The following is a 19,064-nucleotide window of genomic DNA, read 5'->3' on the forward strand; positions in this document are numbered from 1 at the left end:
GTTATGCCTTTGTGCAAATCTTCCGTGTGCTTGTGGTTTGGATCCTGCATGAACTTCTCATTCCACCTCTCCAAAGAAAATCTGGGAGAACCAGCGCAGCTCAGGGAGGGGTGGTGAAGAGGACAATCGACGTGGCAGTTTCTGTGTGAGAAACTGCACAGGCTGGAGCTGTTCCTGTTTGAAAGACTATCATAAAGGTCTGAGGTCATGGCTAGCTGGAGGAATTGACTGGAGAGCAGCATCTCACTGTCTCTCCCAACAGAAGGAGAGGATTGCAGAGAATAAATCTTATCAAATAAAGCACGAAGGATCCAAGCTCAAATCTGAATTCTCCCCATCGCACACAACTGAGCTGTGAAATGTTGCTTCAGGACACTTTCAATGCTAAAGGGTTACACAGTTTCAGGGGACACTGGGCAAGAAATTCACTGAGGACCACTAAAGACGTGAAAAGGCTGTCTGATTTGGGCAGTCCCTGAGTCACGTGTAGCCAAGGGCTGGGAAAGTGCTTGCAGGTGGGAGTAGGGCATTCAAAGACGTTTGTTATGATGATAATCCCTCCCAAAGATATGCCTGTAGGCAGGATCAAAACCAGGGCACTGGCCTGTACAGAGTGATTATGCACTGTGAGACATCAGCACGCATCCTCCCTAACAACAGAAGCTCAGTGCACTTGCTAGTGGGTATTTACAGAATAATTTATCCTGTTCCCATTTGAGCTGACAGTCTTCTGCCATGCCTCTCTGGCTTCACTAATCCCAGCTAGCTATGTGACTGCAGTTACGCCTTGCTTCTTGATCCCTAGGGGTGTGATGGAGGTCACCCTGTGTTTCTTTTGGCTGTGCTGGCCTTCCAAGCAGGCTGCCACCCCAAAGACCTTCAGCAGTCATAGCATGGCTTGTTCCTCCAGGCACTGCAGTGCTGATTCTACCAGAGTTTCCACGTGCTCTTACTAATAGCTTCTATTAGAGGGAAAAATAGTTAGATTGTTTTTTTCCCCCTATATTTGGTAAATCTGCTCAAGTTTCTTTCTCCAAGCCCTGTGTTTTGAAATTTAGTACCCTTCCCTTGTAGTGTTGAATGCTTTTGTGAGCCTCTCACTGACAGTGGGTCCTTCTGCTGGTGAGCAGCATCCGTCCCACTTGTGCCCCTTCCTTTCCCTGCCTGTCCATGGGGGCCGGTGCCCCACACAGTCCTCACTGTGTTTCCCAGCTGCTGGGCCTGACCCCGTCTGTGCTCTTGATAGTGAAAAAGCCCAGAGGCGGGATGCCACATACTGCAGGGATGTGTCTGTGCTTAGGCTGAACCTGGCTAGGGAGCGTGGGCAGCTCTGCCTGAGCCCGCTGAGGGCAGAGCCAGCCCCAGCTCCGTGCAGAAGCTTCTCAGGAGTGGGATTTATTAGGTACCTTCCTTCCCTGGATGCAGGCAGACAGGCACAGCCACATGAGGCCGGGGGTGGCCGCGCTGGCTCCAGGCAGCTGCTGCCACACTTGCATCAGGAGCAATTAATGCTGAGCTGACCGTGGGCCTCTGCAGAGCTGAGCAGGAGGGAAGCTGAGCTGCAGGGCAGCGCTCCTGTGCATGTGGGCAGCAGTGAGCACGCAGGCATCTTCTCTGGTTAATTCAGGCTGGCATTGCAAAAAAGTGCTTGGATGCCCAACAGGCAAGGTCGCTGCTCAGAATAGTCCTTGCAGTCCCAGTGCCCTGCCATCTCTGCTTACTGTAAGATGCAAGCCAACATTTACCAAGCCCAGGACCAGGCTCCCAGCCTGTCCTTGCCCTGCACCCACGGCTGCTCTGGGACCAGGCCACTGAAGCTGTCGCTGTCTGGTTTCAGAGCCATGTCCCTCCACCCTGCTGCAGCAGCACATGGCAGACCTGCTCCGCAGTGACCGCGACCTGGCCCCCAGCTTCCTCAACAGCGTCCTCAACCAGCTCAACTGGGCTTTCTCTGAGTTCATTGGCATGATTCAGGAGGTGAGTGTGCCGCCCAGGGGCTGCAGGGTCCAGCACTCAATGGGGGCCTGTGTCCTACACGCAGTGAGGTTCCAGACACGACTCATGGAGTTGGGTGTGCAGAGGTTCCTTGACATGCGCTGGAGCTGAGCTGGGGGTCACGACCCTCCTTTTTGGAAGGGGCACCTCATTCAGCTGTCCCCATTGCTTGACAGATCCAGCAGGCAGCAGAGCGCTTGGAGAGGAACTTTGTGGACAGCCGCCAGCTGAAAGTGTGTGCCACTTGCTTCGACCTGTCGGTGAGCTTGCTCAGGGTGCTGGAAATGACCGTCACGCTGGCTCCAGAGATCTTTCTGGACTGGAATCGCCCATCGTCAGAGCTGCTGCTTCGGAGGCTTGCCCAGGTATCATCATTTAGCAGGGTGTGAAGAAACATTCTCTGAAGGGGTGTCTGCCCTCTCTCCAGATGTGCTGTGAGGTGGGGGCTCCTGCCGCAAATGCTGCAGGACTTAAAGCTGCTCCAGCAAGCCCAGCTGCTGCAGAACAAGTGGTTCTCCCTAAAATCTCTCCATGTCAGCTGCTCCTGTCCTTTGCATATAGTCTGGCCACAGCTGATTTCTGCCTCCACTGGGAAGGAGGATGACAGCTACTTAAATCTTCCTTCAGAGGAGCTATGGCCAGTTTCTTCCACTCAGTAAATGCTGAACTTTCCTGTGGCAAGCAGTGCCATGAAATCTGAAGAGGAGGTGTAGTACATCTGAGCAAAGAGCTGTGGAGGGTGTAGCTAGCTTCATAGGGAACACGCCCCTATGTTTGGGCAGGCATCTTGGTCCTTTATCCCTCAGTCCTAGAATATGGTACCAAACATCTCCACTTCCCTGCTAGGATGACCAGGACAACCCTGTTCCAACCCAAAACACCCCTTAGGCTCCATTAAATTAGTTTCTATTCTAAAGCACAAGCAACCCTGGAAGGCCCTGAGGACAGGCTGCTCTTGTATGAGCCAGCCTGGAGGGGAGCAGTCATATGTACCTTACCTACACCAAAGGGGTTGGGTTGATCTAAGGGTTGAGGCTTGAGGCACTGAGCAGATAAGTCAAAGCAAGACATAGTGGGGTCTAGTACAGCAAATGTGAGGGAAGTGCTCAGCCTGGGATCCTGGGGTTTCTGTAGGGATCACCACATGAGGAGGCAAGTGAGGGGCCCTTACAGCAGGTGGTTTACGCAAGCTGGGGAGAAGGCAGCAGAGAGCAGGGTGCTGCTGCGTCCCCCTCGCATCCTGGTGCTGCTGCAAAGCCGCGTCCCACTGCAGAACATGCCCACAGAGGGGAGTGATGTTCTGCTCTTCATGCGTGAGGGCAACAGGAAGAGGGATGCTGCATCTGAGAGATGGTGCTCAGCTCACAGCAGTTGTGTCAAGCCTGGAGTGGTCCCTGCTCACCCCACTGTGGGTTTGGGTGAGAGCTAACCGTGGCTAATTAAGTGTCTTTACAGTTGATTCCTTCTGTGCTGGTCATAGGCAGAAATCTCTGCCTGCAGTGATGCTCTGTCAAGCAGAGAAGCAGATTGCTCTCTGTGCTCATCCCGTGCTTTAGGGCTGGTAGGTCTGCCCTGCTGCCAGCTCCAGGCCGGGCAGGACCTGCATTGTGCTTCACCCCGCTGACACTGCTTTTGCCCACAGCTCCCAGCTCGCTCTTCACAGGCTGTGGCTGCCCTAGGGACTGTAGCTTCTGCTTGCCAAGACCTTCTTTTGCACAGAATTAGCTTGGCTTCTTTAAGTGAGATTCAGATTTAGGTGGAAGATGCTGAGATTCAGGTGTCTTGACCTCAGACTGACACCTTCCTGGGAAGTTTGGGTCTGGTACAACTGCTGTGGTGTGGTGCCACCTCCTCCTGTGCCAGGGCCAAGCTAAGGCTGTGCCGTGAGCCTCCCTCTGTGCATCCACCAGCTTCCCAGGCACTGAGCCCAAACTATAAGGACATGCTGCCCCAAAACATGCTCTTTGGATGTTGCTCATAGGGAGGCCCATCCAGAAAATACAAACCCTCTCTACTTTTCCTCACACAGCTCTTGAACCAGGTGCTGAACCGTGTGACAGCTGAAAGGAACTTGTTTGACAGGGTGGTCAACCTCCGTCTGCCAGGTGAGTCCATGCATTCTCTGTCCCTCTCCCTTGAAAACATGCTGGAGGTATGTTCCCATCCCTTGGGAAGCGAGGGATGGCCTGCACTGAAGGTTGGTGATGCTGAGATGTATATACCTCCTGGCTGGGAAGCCAGTCTGGGCCTGCAGACTGCCACAGAAGTGCTGTCCTTAGAAGACATCTGAATCCTCCAGATGGACATGAGCGTTGGTGCTCTTCCTAGGCCCTTAGCCTCTGTCTGCCCAGCAGCTCTGGTTCCTGCCAGGATCAGTCCTCACGAGGCAGCTGATGCATGGGTCCGGCTGTCCACGGTGGAAGTGGCAGCTGCGCTGTGTTTGTGCTGATTATGCTAGGTACTTCTCTGACACAGGTTAGGTGGGAGCTTTTTGAAAGGCTCAGAGCCCTGGACTGATTGCAGTTCAGGTAGCTGGCTTGGTTGCTGTGCTCTGTGTCAAGGAAAGGTGCACTGAATTGCTGGGGGAAGCCGTTCTCAGCAACATCAGCCCTCTTCCTCGTGGAGGTGGCTGTGAGCAGCTGAGTTGGGCCTGTTAGCAGAGACTGGCTCCAGGTGCTGTGTTATAGGCACCCTATATTTCCTGTACAGCAGCTGGATTTTCCTGCCTGTGAAGGAGGGGACAGACCACCTTCTCCTCTTGAGGTTTGGAAGAGACAGGGGTGCTCCACTGTGAGAGCAGTGCCTAAGTCTGGGGTTCCCATTAGTAGGGAAGGCTCCTCTGTCCTTGATGAAACCCATGGCCCCACCAGAGACCCCAAGTCACGGTCCCTACCTCCTGCACTGCTCTGCCACCAAGTCTGGAAGTAGCAGTGCAACCCTGCTCTGCCTGTCATGCGGTGGCAGTGGCTCTGTCTTTCTCTTTTGCTTCCATAGGGCTGGAGAGCGTGGACCATTACCCAATTCTTGTGGCCGTGACGGGGATACTGGTCCGGCTGCTTGTGGACACTGATGTTCAGGGGTGAGTGGCTTTTAACTTCTAAAGCACAGAGTCACTGCACGTGGCACAGCTGTGGGCGCTGCAGTAGTCAGTGACATGAGAGGTGTTGCAGGAGTGATGTGGGTGCGTGGGGACCGAAGTGAGGCAGCTGTGCATGGAGCAGGCAGAAACTAAGGAGCCGCACGCCCCTGCAGCAGCTGCTTCCCAGTGCTACTGCTGGGTGCAGAGCCCTTCCTGTGGTGCAGGAAAGCCGTTGTGAGAGGTAGCTATGAGGTGCTGTACCAAGAGCACATGTACACCTTCCTCCCTCGGGCTGGGGTCTGGCACTCAGTGCAACAGGACAGCTGCTGCCAAGGTGGTGAGCGCCGCATGTAAAAGAGCTCTGCTGATGTGATGACGCAGGCAAAGCGCTGCAGCACACGGTGATGGGTGGAAGGGAGTTCATTAAAGCTCCTTCACTCTGGACCCATCTCGGGAAGGCATCGAAATGTGTGCAGAGAGCTCTGGCTGCCCAGACCTATGGCACAAGATGATGCTGATTTTCAAATGAAGCAAATCTTCCTGTCTTTATGGTGACCAGCTATTCAGAGAGAGAGCACCCAGGGAATGATGTTGACTGGACAAAGCCACAGCTGACCTGGTGGTTTATGTGTGTCTGTGCCTGTTTGTACCGAGTCCTGCAAATAGGCTTATTCTGATAACCCCTGCAGCTTTGCCTTTGCTCTCTCCCAGTGTCATTCATAGGTGTCTTGCCTGGCCACTGTGCCCTGCAGGGTGCTGTAGAAAATGGGGCTCTTCTGTCTGCGCTGCACATTCTGCTTGATTTCATGTTTGGAGGACATGATAGTCTCTGGCTTTGCAGAGAGCAGAGCCCCATCTGGCTGAGCAGCTCAGCCCTGCAGCCAGTCTTTCAGCTTCTTCTCTCAAGGACTCAAAGATGTACACAAATATATCTAATTATATCCTGCCTCCCGTGGCTGCTGCACCAGCCTCACAGCCCCAAGTGTGACAGTGCCAAGAGCTTAGCACAAGGTCGTTGATCAGTGGCCTTTCTGGATTGTGAACAGGGGTGGATTTTGCTCTCCCCCAGATCCTGCTCCATGGAAAGGGCAAGCGTCATGAATTTGACGTCACAACTAGACACTTGTTTCTGGAGGGATGGAAGTATCAGAAGTGATTAAGCAGTTCCCTGCATGCCAGGCAGGATGAGAAGTCCTTCCCTGGCTCTCTGTCCCTTTAACATCTGTGCCAGGTGTCATGGTTTGAGCCCAGAGGGCAACTGAGCACCATGCAGCCATTCACTCACCCCTTCCCCCTCAGGAATGGGAAGGAGAAAATAAAGCAAAAAGCTCAGGAATTGAGATAAGGACAGGGAGGGGTGGCTCACCCATTATAGTCGTGGTCAAAAGACAGACTCATTGGAGGAAGAAAAAAGAGAACATCACTTTAATTCAGACACTAACAAAACTGTCACTTAACAAACATGGTGGGACAGTAAGAAGCATCACCACATCCAAAACCACCTCCACCCACCCCTCCCTTATTCCCGGGCTCGGCTCTGCTCCCGATCTCTACCTCCTCCCCCAGCAGCACCGGGGGCAGGGGATGGGGGTTACAGTCAGCCCTCTGTTCCTTCCTTCTCGGGAGGTGAGGTGAACACTGCCCATCCTTCCCCTGCTCCCCGTGGCTCCCCCCTCACTGCAGACAGATCTCCATGAACCTTTTCCACAGTGAGTCCTCCCCACGGGATGCAGCCGTTCCCGAGCTGCTCCGGCGTGGGTCCCCCCCGCGTGTTGCAGCCCTGCCAGCGCCGAACCACAACAGCGGGGGCTGCTTCTCCACTCAGAGTCTTAAATGGTTCCTGTCAGCACAGCCGCCTGCTCCGGCGTGGGCTCCTCCACAGGCTGCAGGCCGGCCTCTGCTCCACCGGTGACGTCCATGGGTGGCAGGGGGGCGGCCCTGCTGTCTCACCATGGGATACAGGGGGGCTCTGGTCTGGCACACCTCCCCCACATCCTTCTCCTTCCTTCCACTGACCTTGGTGTTTGCCCTTCTCCCAACTCCTCCTCACAAGTCCCAACCCCCTCTCAGGTTTTTCTTCTTAAATACATTATCACAGAAGTGCAGCCACTGTCACTGATTGGCTCAGCCCTGGCCACGGACTTGGAGCCAGGGGAGCTTTGAGAGGCTTTTCACAGAGGGCCACCACTGTAACCCCCTCCTCAACTACCAAAAACCCCACCACAGAAACCCAGCACACTGGGCCAGGTCACTTGTAGAGTGAAAGAGAGGAAGGGATAAAGCTCTTTCTCTGGCCCTCAGTTTAGCAAACTCAGAAGAGCACTGGGAAGACGGTAGTGTGATGACAATCACATCCTTCCTAGCCTGCAGGAAGTCCTGGGGAGACAAAAAGCTTCCAGACTGTGTCTCCTTTACCTGAAAAGCTGGGTGTGCTTTGGGTTAGAGAAGCCAAGGCAGCTGGTGTCAGAGGGGCTGTACCGTGCCAAGCAGCACCATCCCCAGTCTGCCGACAGCATCCTCCGCACCTCGGGCTGTGCGGTCGCAAACCAGGGGTGCCATATCCTGTGGTGTGTGGTTGGAGAGTGGCAAGATCTTCAGGGGCTTTGTAGTCACCTCCTTGGGCACTGGAAAGCAGAAATAATTACAAAGTGGGGGAATAATGCAGGAAAAGCGTTGTGTCCTTATAGTGGACCTAGCTCAGCAGAAGTACAAGGTGGAACAGGAGAAAGCCCAGGGAAAAATGTCTATAAAACAAAATGTTTCTGTGTGATTTTGCAAAGCTCTGCACTAAATCTGAGGTTTGATACGTCACTGATCTATAAAAGGCAAGCAAGCATTGCAGGGGAGCCATTGAGGTCAGTTAAGACAAAAGAACCGAGGCTGGTGGCTTGGAGACCCTCTACCTCTACCCAAGCAGAGGAGATGGGCAGCCTGATGGTAGAGATCAACGTGGCCACAGGCAGAGTACCTCACGTGGAAGGGAAAACTGAGCCACACACCCTCTTTGCAGCACTTTGAATTGAGGACCAGCGTGCGAGTGTTGTACCCCGCTTATGGAGTGGTTCTGCTTCATGCAGGTGCATTGAAAAACAGCAAACAGGGGTGGGATGGAGAAAAACAGCAGATACGAGAGGAAATGCAGAGGCTTTTCTGCTGCCTTTGGATTCCTCAGGGGTTCGGTCCTGCTTTGATCCTGTGTGCAAGGCTCTTGGCACCATCGCCACAGGGTGCTGAAGGTGCAGCTGGGGTGAGCAGAGCCCCAGAGGGATGTCCTCCCCACAGTCACCCAAAAACCAGGGAGATGGTGCAGACCAACAGTGGTTGGCCCAGAGCAGGGTGATGGGAAGTGTCTGTCTCCAGGCCCGTAAGTAAGAGGATGGTCTGTGGAATGGAAAAGGAGAATTTAAACCTTCCTTGGGGCTGTATGTTCCCATGGGAGATGATTGCCATGGGTTGTGTTGCTGCAAGGAGTAACTGAAGAGATTTAAAGGATCCCATATGTAACCAGGCTTTCTGGAGCAGACCATTTATATGAACTCAAGAGGAGGCAGCTTTCCTTTTTCCTTCTTCCCTTCCTCTCAGTGCAGTGAGCAGGATAACAGGATGCACTTTTTTTCCTTCCTCAGAAGCACTCTGCCCCGGCAGTGCTGGAAGCGGGTAGAAATCTCTTCCAGGTCCCATTTGGTAACTCCCGGATTGCCAGAAATCATTAACAGAGGGAGATTATCTGACCCACATTTTCATGCAGGAATTTCTCTGTGGGAATTACCTGGGACACTGGCTGTTACCCTGACTGGTTCCCTGTGAGGAGGCTCTGCCTCAGAGGATGAGGACGGAACAGGACCGTGGGTGACTTCCTTGGCTTGACTCTGTTTTTTTCTGGTTGCCTCTAACCCAGCAGGCCAACGCTGTGCCAGGCACTTCGTTGGAAGGTGCTGCAGGAGTTGCCTGGGACAGAGAGGACGGGTTCATCAGGGAGTGGAGGAACGAGGTCCCATTTGTGGGGCCAAAACATTCTAGTGGGGCGTGAGGAGAGCCAAGGCCCTGCCAACTCATCCAGCTGTGTAATCAGGATGCAGTTGGGTGCCTCAGCTGCTCCTTGCCCAGCACAGGACACTCAGCCAGGCATCAAGTCCTCTTGCTACGGCCTCCTGGCATCAAACAGAGCCATTAAGCACAAGAAAAGGGAACATTGCCCAGGCTGGGCTGTGATGAGACAATTGATACATCATATGCCTTAGTTGCTGGATGGAGCGGGCTGTTTCTGAGACAGAAGAAATGCATTTCCTCATCGGGTCCGGCAGAATGGCTGGTGCTGCACGTGGTGAACCAAAGCTTCAGTGACCACCACATCCGGGCTTACTGATGTTTGTAGGGGAGCCTGAGGATTTCATGGCTCGACCCCCTCGCTGGATGTAGCAAACTTTGCAAACAGGGGCAGAGGAGAATTAGTGCAGGGCACAGATGGGGAGCTGCTAGCTCAAGCTGGCGTCCCTCAGCAGAGAGTCTTCTAGTTCGCAGGCAGGATCAGGGCAGCCTGGCGCTGGGGGCTGGGTTGTCTCACCAACAGGCGACAGCTCCTTGGTTTAAAACTGTTTTTCCATCTGCAGCGTTGTTGTGGGAGTGCTCAGGCCTCCTGACATGCTGCCCCTGCCCAGCCGTCGGGTCTGACAGCAGCTGGGCAGCACCTTCATTGTGGGAAGTCTCAGCACCTGGCAGGGCCGAGGAGACAGAAATGCCCGTGTGCTGCCTGTTTTCCAGGCCCTAATGACTGAGCCTTGGTTTCGCAGGGAGGAGAGGGAAGGCAGGATCTGGCAGGCTGAGCCAGGAGTTGGGCTGAATCGTTGGGTCCGTGCCAGAGACCCTGGCTGCCTTCAGCCAGTAGCATCCCCCCCGCTTGTCTGCTAAATAATTGAGCAGGTTTTCTATTAAGCCTCCTTTGGAGTGAGCTAATGGAGTGGCATTGGCCAAAGCTTGTGTAAGGATCCTGGCGAGAGAGAGTCAGGGGAAGGAGTGAGGCCTGAAGGTGAAGCTGTTGATCTCCTGAGTGCGAGGGCTTGTAATTAGGACTGGGCATATAGGTTGGAACAGGCTTTGTGGAAAGCGAGTGGCCATCCCGGAGCAGAGATGAGCCATACTGTGCAGGGGTTCAGCCGCCGCTCCGCTCCTCAGGCTTCCTCCATCCCCTTGGAGGCAGTGGGAGCGAGGCCGGGCAGCGCGTTCCCCAGCCCTGCCCACGGCTGATGCTCTCAGTGCGAGTCTGAAGGGTTAGGGCACGTGCAAGGAGCCAGTGAACTTGTCTGCAGTGCAGCCATACAAGAAAAGACCTAAGCAGCCTTCAGGGTGTACCTCCCAGGAACTTAGGACCAGAAGACGGAGGGAAGAGCACTGTGGTCACCGGGGACATGCTGGTACCAGCCAGCAGAGCACAGGATGGGGATCCTGGGCCAGAAACAACAACATTGTGCCAGTGGGATGCTGGGCACAAGCCAGCAGGACCTGCCAGGAGGAGCAGCACTGGGCTGACGTGATGTTGGGGTAATTCTGGCTGGATCTCTGCACTCCTCTCCTTTACACAGTACAGATGGGTGCAGAGGGACAGACTGGCAGGAAGGAGGTGATGGAGAGGTTCCCTGGGCAGAAGTAGCACGCTGAGCAGGAAGGTGAGGAAGCACGAAGCTGGTGGGGGGAGGCAGGCTAAGCAGACTCCGTTCAACTGCTTGATGGTTTCGGGGTCACCTCTCCTGAAAAAGACACAGAAGATCCCAGTCTGCAGGTTCCTAAGCTCAGCCTGGCCACCCACCTGCATGCTTGAGCACTGCTGGGGCTGTGGGGACCGGGCTGGTCCCCACTGGACATGGAGGTTCTCTGCAGTCCCATAGGACACTGTAATTACTGATCACTCCTTCAACACATATTGATGAGTGAGCTGTGGTGGAAGGAGGTGCAGGAGTAGACATTTCATGCACCACTCAGTCTAAAGGAGTCCTTGCTACCTTGCTCTAAAAACTCAGAAAATGAGTGCTACTCAAGTCTTGCAGCGCATAAGGTATTGGGGTAAGTGTGAGCCAGAGCAGGGAGGAATGGCTAGCTCAGACCTAGGTTTCACAGTTAAAAAAGGAGTCTTGCCTTACTGTTGTTACAGCCTTTACAAGCTGCCAGCTCCAAACGCTACCTGCTGAGCAGTGGGACTGCCAGGGCTGGGATCTCGCAGCCTCTCAGGGCTGCCAGGCACACCCTAGGAAGCAGGAGCAGGCATCGTGATGGCCAGCACCGGGCTCCACTGTGTTGAGCACTTTGGAAAACCATGAGTATCATAAGGAAAGGATTGGGGTCCAACCATGTACCTCGTGTGTCCAGCCCCGGCGGAGGGGGACAGGAAGGGACTGGCGTCCAGCGTGCCTGCCTTGTCCTGGCTGAGATGTGAAGTGCCAGGGAAGACGGGAGTCAGCGTTGGCGGCTGGGCCCCAAAGTTAGTCCTTATCCCCACGTGCGCAGGCACGGGTCCCTGCGTGCGGGGACACCAAGCCTTGTGCTGACCCATTGCTTTACTCTGCAGAGTCAAAGAGCAGGAGGCCGGTTTGGCAGCGAGCCGGGGCTGTAATGGTGCAGATGGTTGCCGGGAGAGGACGACGTATTCCTCGGGGACCATCCATTACATTTCCCAACGCCTGCCTGTCAGGGAAGCTGTGCTCCTGGCTGTTTTTCCTTGCTGCATAGATTTGCCTTTCAGGCTGCTTAATGAACTGCTTCAACAGTTCGAACTGCCTTGCCTTGCTCGTTGGAGCAGTGGTGTGGTGCGGGGTCCTTGCCGAGTACCGGAAAGGTGTGAAACGCAGCAGCAGGCTTTCCCTGGGTAAAGGGAGCGGGGAGCCCTTGGGGGCAGCGCAGGCACAAACCTCAGCTATGCCGTCCCCAGCACAGTGGGCTCAGCCTTCCTGCAGGGGTAGGAGAATTGCAGCCAGCCTAGAAGAGCACTCCTGGGTTTCTCAGAGAGGCCCTCGGGAGCTTTTCTTACACTCCAGTTGGCCTGAGCTTTCCCCGAGCTTCAGTCATTAGCCTCAGCTGAGGATGCAGCTTTGCAGGAGCACTAATGCTTTGGAAGCTGATGTTGGCGCCGGGGAGGGGGGAGGTTTGTGAGGAGTCCTACAAGGACGGCGACAGAAGATCAGTGGGTGGATAACACTCACTCCGGGCGCTGGAGCCTGGAGCACCACTTCACCTTTCCTTTTGGAGGAAGATTCAGTGTTTGGGTGCTCCGGCACGGGCTCAGCACCGCCTCGGCAAGCGCGGGCCACGCTCAGGGCAGTGCCTTCATCAGCTTTGGACCTGGGCGCTCTCGGCTGGGTCTCTTCTCTTTCCCAGGTGTTCCCAGGGCAAATTCAAACCATTCTTCCCATGCGATCTTTGCCTGGGCGCAGAGCCAGGGGATGGCATCGCCTCAGCTCCATCCTCAAGGGGCAGGGTGCCACTCACCTATCAGTCCAAGACTGAAGCACCTTGTCGCCCCCCGGCAGCACCCCAGCGTGGCCGGCTCGGCATCCCCTGGGCAACGGGGCCGGCAGCGGCGGGTGCAAGGGCGCGGGGCACGTGGCAGCAGAGCACGCGTCGCGTGAGCCTGCGCGCAAGGTCGGTGTCAGGAGGGAGGCTGCGGTTGCCTCAGGATGGCTGCTCTCCCAACCGCTCTCCCTTCCTTGGCTGGGTAGGGGCTTTCCGACAAGTGCTTTGGGAACCGTTGACTTTTTGCTGGGCAAAAGGCTGCTTGTTCCCTGGCTGAAAAAGTTGAAGGATGGGTGCTGGCGCTGTCCCGGTGCCGCAGGGACCTTCCCCTCCCTCTGGTCACAGGGCTGCCAGCAGCTCTTGGGGCTGGGGCACACGGCCATGGAGGGGACTGCGGGCTGGGGGAAGGGCTGTGAAGGGTCCTGGTCCCTGTTTGCTCTGCCTGGGCTGTGTCTGAGCTGTGCTCCTGCCAGCAGAGTGGCCCCGACCTCCCTTGTTCTGCCACACGCTCCTGCCCCGGCTGCGGGCGGGACGATGGTGGCCGGCAGATGTGGGGGACACCCTTATCCCTCTGGGGGATTCAGGCAGGTATTATGGGGGTGCAGAGCTGCTCCCTGGGCCAGGGCGGTGCAAGACTGGGTGCTGGAGAGAGCAGTGCAGGCACCCAGTGAGGTGTGGGGGACCACAACTGCAGAGGGCACCGGCACTTGGCCAAAGACAGGGCCAGTCCCATCCCAAGCAGGTCTCCCCAGAGTGCCTCTGCCCTGCATCTAAAGCCTGCGTGGCCCTTTTGGGGTCTGGATGTGTCCTTGTGTCAGTTGGCTCTGCTCCCTCTCCAGCTCCCAGGCATCACTTCAGAGACCTGCCCTCCTGGGGACAAGCTACTGGATGCTCCTCTCAAACCAGCCCCAGGCTGCCAGCTCAGTCTCGGCACATTTAAGCCCCTTGTCGGGGCCACTCTAACGCTGTTTGATGGGAACAGAGGTTGCAAGCCCGGTGCGAATCACCCAGCTCCGTGTGCCCGGCCTGTGGGAATTCGGGGCTCCCTCAGACCCCCACTGCTGTGCCCAGGGCTTGCAGGGTGGCTGCGTGCCGCTGCCCTGCAAGGGCAAGGAGACATTCAGCCCAGCATAAGCTTAAAAAAATAGGCATTTTTATTCCCAATGTAACTAGAGAATTACGACCCAAGAGAGGAGAGGATTACTCACATTTATCGATAGGCTTATTAGATTACTGCCTAAATAGCTGTGCTTTAGCAGCGCGCTTGTCCGCCTCAGGGAGAAGCAGCGAAGGAGGGTGGTGCATCCGAGACCTCATCGTCCTTGGTGGCACGGGGAGCTCTGAGCAATGCGGGCCGGGGCGCTGTATCGCGTCACCTAATCCTGCCTTGACTATTTACAGCTTCTCGGGAAGCAAAAGCTTGTAACGTTTGCTTGGTTGCATGGCTGGGCAGGTGCTGAGCTCTGTCCCTCCTGAGTGGCCACGTTTGGGAAGGGGGCACGTACCTGCCTTGTGACGGGGCCACACTCCCCCCCTCCCCACCACGGTGTGCTGATGGGGACTGGCACAGGCTAGGAGGGGACGATGGCACCGCCATCCCCGGGGGCCCTGGCACGAGCGAGGACAGTGCCCTGCTTGTCACGGCTCTTCCTTGGCCTGGGGATCCGCGGCGCTGGTGCTGGGTTGGCTCTCGTGTGCCGGGGACGTGGCAGAGCGCTGGCCCCAGCGGGTGAGTTTGGCTGCCCAAATGAAGTGGGGGTTTCTCAGGTGTGCTGGGTTCGTCAGCCTTGCCCTTGTGCTAACGAGGCCGTTGCATGGCTTAAGCAAGGAGCTCTTGCCGGGCACCAGTGTGCCCCCGGCCCAAAACCCACCAGGAGCTCATGGCTGAAGCAGCTGTGGGTGATGCCGATCACCCTCATGGGTCGCGGTCAAGCCAGGAATTCGAGGTGCCCGATAATCCTGCTTCTAGCAACGGTGGAGGAGAAGAGCTCTTGGCAGGCCCTGGCTCTGCTCCCAGCTCTACCCCGTTAGGACACAATGGGGGTGTCCGAAAAGACGGAGCTGATGGACTCCGAGTCCGACTTGAGCTGCAGGACCTTGGGGTGCTTGGGGTCGGGGAAGTCCTCGCCGAGGGCCAGGCGGATCTTGCCGTTCTGCGTCTCCCTGACGGGCTCGAGGAAGACCACGTGCTTGTTGGCACTGGCCTTGCGGTTTGGCCCGTCGGTGGCGGGGGGAGTGGCGCTGAGGATGGAGGACTGGGCGCTGCACTCCTGCGGAGGGCTGAGAGGAGCCGGCCTCTTGCAGCAGCTCAGGCAGCGGCAGGGCGTGAGGTACAAGTACATGAGCACGAGCAGCAGGCTCACGATGCACCCCAGCAGGGTCGTGAGGCCGGTGCTGAAGGTCTCCCCGTCCGGCTTGGGGTAGTGGACCGTCACGTTGACCTCGCACAACCTGCTGAAGTTGTGGGGGCTGTTGATGGCCAAGCCCACGTAGACCCCCGAGTGCCAGGGCTTGGCCACTGCGATCTTCAGGCTGCCGTTGCGGTAGACCTCCAAGGAGCGGTTGCTGTTCCCCGGGTGTTTGATGGGCTCGTGGTGAGGGGAGATCCACATGTAGGTGGTGGCCACGGCCGGCAGGCTGGTGTTGCAGGCGAGCAGGAGGGCCTGGCCCACCATCGCGGGGAAGGGCACGGGGTGCACATCTTCGGGGCCTGCCGAGCAGTTCTCAAACATGTGGCTGTACTTGAGGAACTTGATCAGGGACCGGGGCACGCTGTCGGACACCTTGCAGGTGTGTTCCTCGAAGAAATCCTTCACAGAGCTGAAACCTCGCTGCTTCCAGCGCTGGAGCATCAGGTAGAGAGGGCAGCTGCACCTGATGGGGTTGTTGTGCAGGTACAAGCCGTTCCCGATGTTTTCGGGCAGAACCGCCAGCTCGTCCACAGGGATGCTGCTCAGGCTGTTGGAGGAGAGGTCCAGCGTGCGGAGGCTGTAGTTTCCCAGCCCCTGCACCGAGTGGAAGGGGAAGGTGGTCAGGTTGTTCCAGCTCAGGTAGACTTTCCGCAGGCCGCTCAGCTTGGCAAAGGCGTTTTCATCCACTCGCGTAATGCGGTTGTTGTAGAGCAGCAGCTCCTCCAAGCTCACCAGCGCGTCGAAGTAGTGCGTCTCGACGGCGTGCAGGTGGTTGGAGGACATGTCGAGGTGCCGCAGGTAGGAGGCATTGTGGAAAGCCTGCGGAGAAAGGTCCTTAATCTGGTTGTGGCTGATGTGGAGAGCCTCGAGGTGCGGGAGGGCGGCCAGCCAGCGGTCGCGGAGCTGGGTGAGGGCGTTGTGGCTGAGGTCCAGCGTGGTGGCGGTGGGTGGCAGCGCCCGGGGTACGCGCTGCAGCGTCTGCCGGCTGCAGCTCAGCAGGTCGGAGGTGCAGATGCAGGCGGCGGGGCAGCTGCGGGGCGGCGGGGCGGCGTGGGGAGAGCGGCCGGGGCCCCACGGCAGCAGCAGCAGCAGCTTCGCCACCCGCACCCAAAGCGGGGCCGTGGCCACCCGTGGGGACATCGTGCCGGGCGGGAGCCTCTGCGCAGCCCGGCGGCACGGCCAGGCTCGACAGGACGCGGGAGAAAAAAAAAAAAAACAAACAAACAAACAAAACGTGCTGTGGTCTTCCCCGGTCTCTCCCCGTGCTGGCTTGGTGGGGGGGGGGGGGGGGCGGGGCGGCCCTACCAAGCATCCACCCCTTTGCACCCCGCAAAGGAGGATCCCAATTCCAGCCGTGGGGCTTGAAAGGAGTTAAAGGGCAGCATCGCCCTGCCCGGCCCCGCCGCGCCTCACGCCGCGTACCTGCGCTCCGGCCAGGCGTGGGCTGCCCAGCACCCGTGGGGGGGAGCCGGTGTCTGGCATCGGGGGGCTGAGGCGCTCCAGCGTTCCCGGGGCTGCGTTTCGGGCTCGGCAAACGCCTCGTTGCCTCTCGCAGCCGCGAGTCCCTGGAGCGTGAAGTTTCTCCGGGCTCAGCGCTGCCGCGGCACAGCCCCACATGCCCCGGCCCCCGGTGAACCCCGGCCGGTGCCCGGTTCCCTCCCGGCCGGCATCTCCCGGGGAGCCGGGCTCGCTGCGGGCTCGCCGTCCCGCTCCTGCCCCTATTTACGCGCTGGCGGAGCGCGGCGTGTGGGCCGGGCGGGATCCCATTGGTCGCGGCGCGGGGAGTGGTGGCCGTGACCGTGGCTGTGACCGTGGCCGTGGCCCACCCTAACCGTCCTGCGAGTGGGCAGGGCAAGGCGCAACCGGCACCGGCCCCTCGCGGTCGCTTGTCCACCCCGGGGAGTTGGGGGGGGGGGGCACTTCGCCGACCCTCCGGCCTTACCGGTGCGCAGCCGCCGTCCCCCCTCGCTGCAGAACGGCCACCTCAGCCGGCAGCTCTGCCACTGCCCAGCCTCCGGAGGGTGCGGGAATAAACCCGCCCCATCGGCACCTCTGGGACCCCTTCATGGGCACTCCTGCACCCACGCCGGGAGCGGGGAGGGTGGCCATCATGCCCCACCCCCCTCGTCCTCCCTCAAAAGACACCCCACCCCCTCCCCTTTCACTGCTCAACACCCGGTCACGCACCTTCCCGCTGCTCTCACCCTCAGCATCCCCTGCTTGAGCTGGCAGGGACTTCCCCCCCCCCCTCCTCTCTCAGCCGTGGGGTGAGTGGGGCCAGCTGAGCCCACTGGGGTCCCCCCACGGCAGACGGGGTGCTGGCAGGGAGGGGGTGGCCACAGGGTGAAGGACGCGCAGGAATGTCATTGCCCAGAGCCCGGGCGCGTTAGTGGGAAGCGGAAAGCTGGGCTGAGGAATTGGGTTCCATTAGGGCAGCAAAAAGCTCATTTGGCGGCGGCGGCTGCGGCACAGCAAGGGGCTGTTAACCCCCTGCGCCCCAGCCCAGGCGCCGCCGGGCTTCTCGCCTCCTGCGGCCGGGCGGCTGTGCTTGCCCGAGGGCCGGCCACAGAGCCCGCTCTGCCCATTGCCAAGGGCCGTGAGCAGGCCACGGCACTGCTGCCTGGTGGAGATGCTCATTAAGGTGCCCTTCATCTGTCCTGGCTGCCCCCACTGATGCTTGAAGCCAAGGAGAGATCCCTCCTGCCTTGTGGGGGCACCCGCTTGCCTGGGGGGCCAACCTTGAACCATCTCCTTGGGGCAGGGGGCTGGGAGAGCAGCCCCCGGCATGAGGCTCCTGCGTGGCATCTCTCCTTTTACCCTTGCAGTGCTGTCAAGTGAGGGTAGCGCGAGCTGCTTTGGTCGCTCTGCAGCTCCCCAGGCTCAGCCCGGCACCGGTGTGCGAGGGCTGCAGCCTCAGCCAGTGCTAATGCACCGTATCGATCCTCCGGGCCGCTGAGCGGGGGTGGCGGAGGAGAAGGAGGAGGAGGAGGAGGAGGAGGAGGAGGAGGAGGAGGAGGAGGAGGGCTGCTGCCCTTGGGTTGCGTTTGAGTGTGTTTCCCCAGCTCGATGCTGCCAGGAGCCGGGGAGGTTCGCCGGCTGGGGACGCGGCCGGGTGGCCTGGTGACCGCAGGGTGGGTTGAACCCGGGGCAGAGGCCTGACTGTGTCCCCTCGCAGGGCCGAGCGCGCGACAGCAGTGCTGCTGGCGGACCCCTGCTTCCAGCTGCGCTCCATCCAGTACCTGCTGGGCCACGCCGAGCCCTCGGCCCTGGCGGCTGCCGCCCCGGCCACGGACAAGCGCCATTTCTCCCTGCACACCTGTAAGTGTCGGCACGGCGTTGGGAGCTGGGCTGCGCTCACCCCCTGGCCACGGCTGGGATGGGGAGGTGGGGGGAAATGGGGCTGCTGGCATCTGCGACACATCCCAGCCCCCTTAGGCCTGGGGACAAGGGTCTGTGGCTCCCACGCTGCCCCCCCAGCAATGGCACTTGGGCTGGGGCTGTGTCCAGTGCCCGCTTCTAGCAGCAGTTTCGTCCCTTCACGGTGCCCAGTGTCCAGCTTGCTGCCCCCAGCGTGGGGCTCCCTGGCCCTGGCACCAGGTCCCCTGTCCTGGCTGGTCCCCGAGGGCAGCTGCAGCGTCACGCAGCAGCCTCGGGCCAGCCTGAGGGTCACATTCACCCCACGCACACCCGGTTTGTCCCCACAGACACCGATTACATCAGTGCCGAGGAGCTGGCAAAGGTGGACAAGATGCTGAGCCACCTGAGCGAAGAGTCCAAGCAGGCGGCTGCCACCACGCTGGTGAGTCCCCCCGGCCTGGTCCCCCCAGCCCCGGCTGCCGGCACAGCTGCCCTGGGCCACGGGGCTTTTGCTGCCGCCACTGACAGCCTGGTGTCCCCCCCCACAGCCCACCAGCGAGGAAGACCTGTGCCCAATCTGCTACGCACACCCCATCTCAGCCATCTTCAGACCCTGCTCCCACAAGTCATGCAAGTGAGTAGCTCCCGTGCACAACCCCCCCCAGCCTGGGTGACTTGTCACCCCTGGCCCCACCCCGCGCCGTGCAGGGGGAGCTCACGCT

General features: G+C 58.7%; 2 protein-coding genes across 6 annotated transcripts in view; one reads left to right on the plus strand and one right to left on the minus strand.

Moving 5' to 3' along the window:
- RNF123 (ring finger protein 123) overlaps positions 1–19,064 on the plus strand; it is a 52,610-nt gene that overhangs the window by 33,063 nt on the left and 483 nt on the right. For all 4 annotated transcript variants that reach the window (XM_033004085.2, XM_033004087.2, XM_033004086.2 and 1 more), the window contains 7 exons: positions 1,838–1,977; positions 2,172–2,360; positions 4,025–4,100; positions 4,990–5,074; positions 18,161–18,303; positions 18,690–18,784; positions 18,891–18,976. In XM_033004085.2, the coding sequence (XP_032859976.1) occupies positions 1,838–1,977; positions 2,172–2,360; positions 4,025–4,100; positions 4,990–5,074; positions 18,161–18,303; positions 18,690–18,784; positions 18,891–18,976 (814 nt within the window). The remainder of the gene's footprint in view (positions 1–1,837; positions 1,978–2,171; positions 2,361–4,024; positions 4,101–4,989; positions 5,075–18,160; positions 18,304–18,689; positions 18,785–18,890; positions 18,977–19,064) is intronic.
- Positions 14,503–17,929, minus strand: AMIGO3 (adhesion molecule with Ig like domain 3). Of its 2 annotated transcripts, none has more exons than XM_042799539.1 (2): positions 16,408–17,929; positions 14,503–15,804 (listed from the first exon to the last, which is right to left on the minus strand). In XM_042799539.1, the coding sequence occupies exons 1-2, from the start codon at positions 16,600–16,602 to the stop codon at positions 14,602–14,604; spliced, it is 1,398 nt and encodes a 465-aa protein (XP_042655473.1). In that variant the 5' UTR covers positions 16,603–17,929; the 3' UTR covers positions 14,503–14,601. The 2 variants fall into 2 exon arrangements, with proteins under 2 accessions (XP_042655473.1, XP_042655472.1); XM_042799538.1 differs by having other exon boundaries at positions 14,503–16,169; positions 16,408–16,483.

Source organism: Tyto alba, unplaced genomic scaffold, assembly GCF_018691265.1.
Source record: "Tyto alba isolate M040663 unplaced genomic scaffold, T.alba_DEE_v4.0 Super-Scaffold_3, whole genome shotgun sequence".
Classification (NCBI taxonomy): Eukaryota; Metazoa; Chordata; class Aves; order Strigiformes; family Tytonidae; genus Tyto; species Tyto alba.

Bases quoted from the DNA above. Each gene is read 5' to 3' on its own strand.
- AMIGO3 (XM_042799538.1), bottom strand. From the start codon at position 16,125: ATGTCCCCACGGGTGGCCACGGCCCCGCTTTGGGTGCGGGTGGCGAAG.